The 2,729-nt window shown below is 38.1% G+C and overlaps 1 protein-coding gene across 1 annotated transcript; it reads left to right on the top strand.

Annotated features, from left to right (window-relative positions):
* Positions 1-603: 603 nt before the first annotated feature.
* On the top strand, positions 604-948 carry LOC111541257 (putative 60S ribosomal protein L37a). Its single transcript, XM_023209966.1, has one exon. The coding sequence runs from the start codon at positions 608-610 to the stop codon at positions 884-886; it is 279 nt and encodes a 92-aa protein (XP_023065734.1). The 5' UTR covers positions 604-607; the 3' UTR covers positions 887-948.
* The last annotated feature ends 1,781 nt before the right edge of the window (positions 949-2,729 follow it).

The following is a 2,729-nucleotide window of genomic DNA, read 5'->3' as shown; positions in this document are numbered from 1 at the left end:
TCTTGGGGCTCCTAAGTACTTTTCCCTTTCACAGTGTTGATCCTTGAAATATGTTCATTGAATAAATGAGTTAAAGAACAATCTGTATTGTTCTCTTAAAGACATTCATATTTTATTGGATGTTAAAGGAATATTTTAAAGAGAGACAAACTCCCTTTTTGGCTTAAGGTTGTTGGAAACTAAACGGGGGTGAAGGAGGGGACAAGAGGATAGAATGGGCAGATTTAAAATGAAATGTGTTAAATATCTTAGAAGTAACTAAACATATTATCTATTAATAGTAATTTAATCATAGAATAACAGTGAATGTCTTAAACTAGCTCCAAAATCAGTTTTTGTCTCTGTCATAAAACTGTGATTAATAAGAAACTCATCTCATCCTGGAAAATGCTTCTTGTAAGATAGGTATTTTGGTACACAATGCACCAAAACATTTGTTTCTATTTACTTTGAAAAAAATCCCCTTCAGAGATAGCATGTAGAGAGCAGCCATCTGTTCAGGATGGCACTTTTGAATTGTTGTTTTTCTGAACTCTCCTGACTCTGTAAATGTTAATTTAAAAAATAAGGACTGTGCTCTCTGGGCTTGGACTTCGTGCGCGGCGACATGGCCAAAGGTACCAAGAAAGTTGGGATCGTCGGTAAATACGGGACCCGCTATGGGGCCTCCCTCCGGAGAATGGTGAAGAAAATTGAAATCAGCCAGCACGCCAAGTACACTTGCTCTTTCTGTGGCAAAACCAAGATGAAGAGACGAGCTGTGGGGATCTGGCACTGGGGTTCCTGCATGAAGACAGTGGCCGGCGGTGCCTGGACATACAATACCACTTCCGCTGTCACGGTAAATTCCGCCATCAGAAGACTGAAGGAGTTGAAAGACCAGTAGACGCTCCTCTACTCTTTCAGACATCACTGGCCTATAATAAATGGGTTAATTTATGTAACAAACAAATAAAAAATAAGGACTGTTTTCCCCTTTTATCTCGTTCATTTATCAACGGTGTCATAAGGATATACTTATGTTGTAGTATACATTAATAACAATTAAGTGGCAATTGAATAACAAACTGGAACCCTGGAGTTGCTGAATTCACTTGTTGTTTTTAGTCTGCCATCAGACTTTGGAAAAGTAATTAAATGTGTCTTACCTTTCCCCAAAATAGCTTTGAATGTTCATGAAATTAGGGGCAACTCAGATGCTGTTTAGCTAGTTAGAATCCTAGTAGTACTGGGCTGAGGTACAGTTGAAGGTGAAGGAAAAGTATGTATGGCAGTGATCTTAACTCCTATACCCACTACTCCAGTTTGACCCCTAAGGCTCTGATACTACACAAGTGGAGGTAGATCCAACTATCGCCAATAGATCCAACTTAACCAACTAAGCATCTCTTCTGGGTGAAACTATATTGTCTCAATACTGATACAGCGTTTTAAAGGACTGTCTTCATGTGAATAATCTCACAAAAACCTCAATTCAACCATGGAGGTCAACGAGGCAAGTCTTATTATCCTATCAGTTTTATTTTACTGGTGGCAAAACTGAGGCTCAGACTGACCTCAGTCTGATTTGATTTGATTTGATTTGATTTGAGACCATGTAATGATTGGATGGTAAAGGTGGGACCTGAATGCATACATTCTGATCCCTCTTTATATTACATTAATCATTTGATTTATCTGGGAAAACACAGTATAAGGAGTTAAATGAAGCTATGTATTTCACTTATAGTTGGTAGAGTGTTAACTCCTTCTACTCTCTTGCAAGATTTTGCCTTCAGTTAAAATCCTTTTACTTAAACAAAATGACACCAAACAAAACCATCCATATAATACATAATATGCATGTGAAGAACAAAAGAACAACAATCCTGGTTAGAAAAAAATATTTTGTGTTTCATTACACAGCAATTCTGAAAGCAAATAGAAATGATTATGGGCCGGGCATGGTGGCTCACTTTCAGAGGCCAAGGTGGGCGGATCATGAGGTCAGGACATCGAGACCATCCTGGCTGACATGGTGAAACCCCATCTCTGCTAAAAACATAAAATATTTAGCTGGGTGTGGTGGCAGGGGCCTGTAGTCCCAGCTACTTGGGAGGCTGAGGCAGGAGAATGTTGTGAATCTGGGAGGCGGAGCTTGTAGTGGGCCGAGATTGCACCACTGTATTCCAGCCTGGGCAACAGAGCGAGACTCCATCTCAAAAAAAAAAAAAAAAAAGAAAAGAAATGATTATAAACTGGCCATTTTTCCTGTTACCTTATTTGATGGTATATCCTTACCCAATCTTCAAGGTCTCCCCATATAAAGAAAGCAGGGTAACATCTGGATTTCAGAGAAAATTAACCACTTGTTAAAGCTGTCCAATTACTCTGTTAGAAGATATCATTACTAAGACATTAAAATGGAAGTACCAGTGCTTCCTTCTTGAGATCCTATTGAAATGAGAACCTTCTGGATTCTATTCTGTAGTGTCGCTTTTGTAACTTTGGACACATTTCTTTTAACCTTTCTCAACTCACCTAAAACATGTCTCATAGAGTTTTATTTTGAGTTTAGAAAGACGGACATTTTTGAATTAAGAGGTGGGATGAATGGAAATGCTATTCCTAAAGAAGCTTGAAGGTAGTGAAATTATTTTATTATTTTTTTCAACTTTCTTCTCAGGAAGGTCAGGGAGCATTTTAAACAACTGACAAGTAAATGGTGATTTATTTATTCATTAAAAATT

This window comes from Piliocolobus tephrosceles, chromosome 17 (genome assembly GCF_002776525.5).
Source record: "Piliocolobus tephrosceles isolate RC106 chromosome 17, ASM277652v3, whole genome shotgun sequence".
Lineage (NCBI taxonomy): Eukaryota > Metazoa > Chordata > Mammalia > Primates > Cercopithecidae > Piliocolobus > Piliocolobus tephrosceles.
Note: the sequence above shows the minus strand (reverse complement) of the source record. Positions and strands in the feature narration are given on the sequence as shown.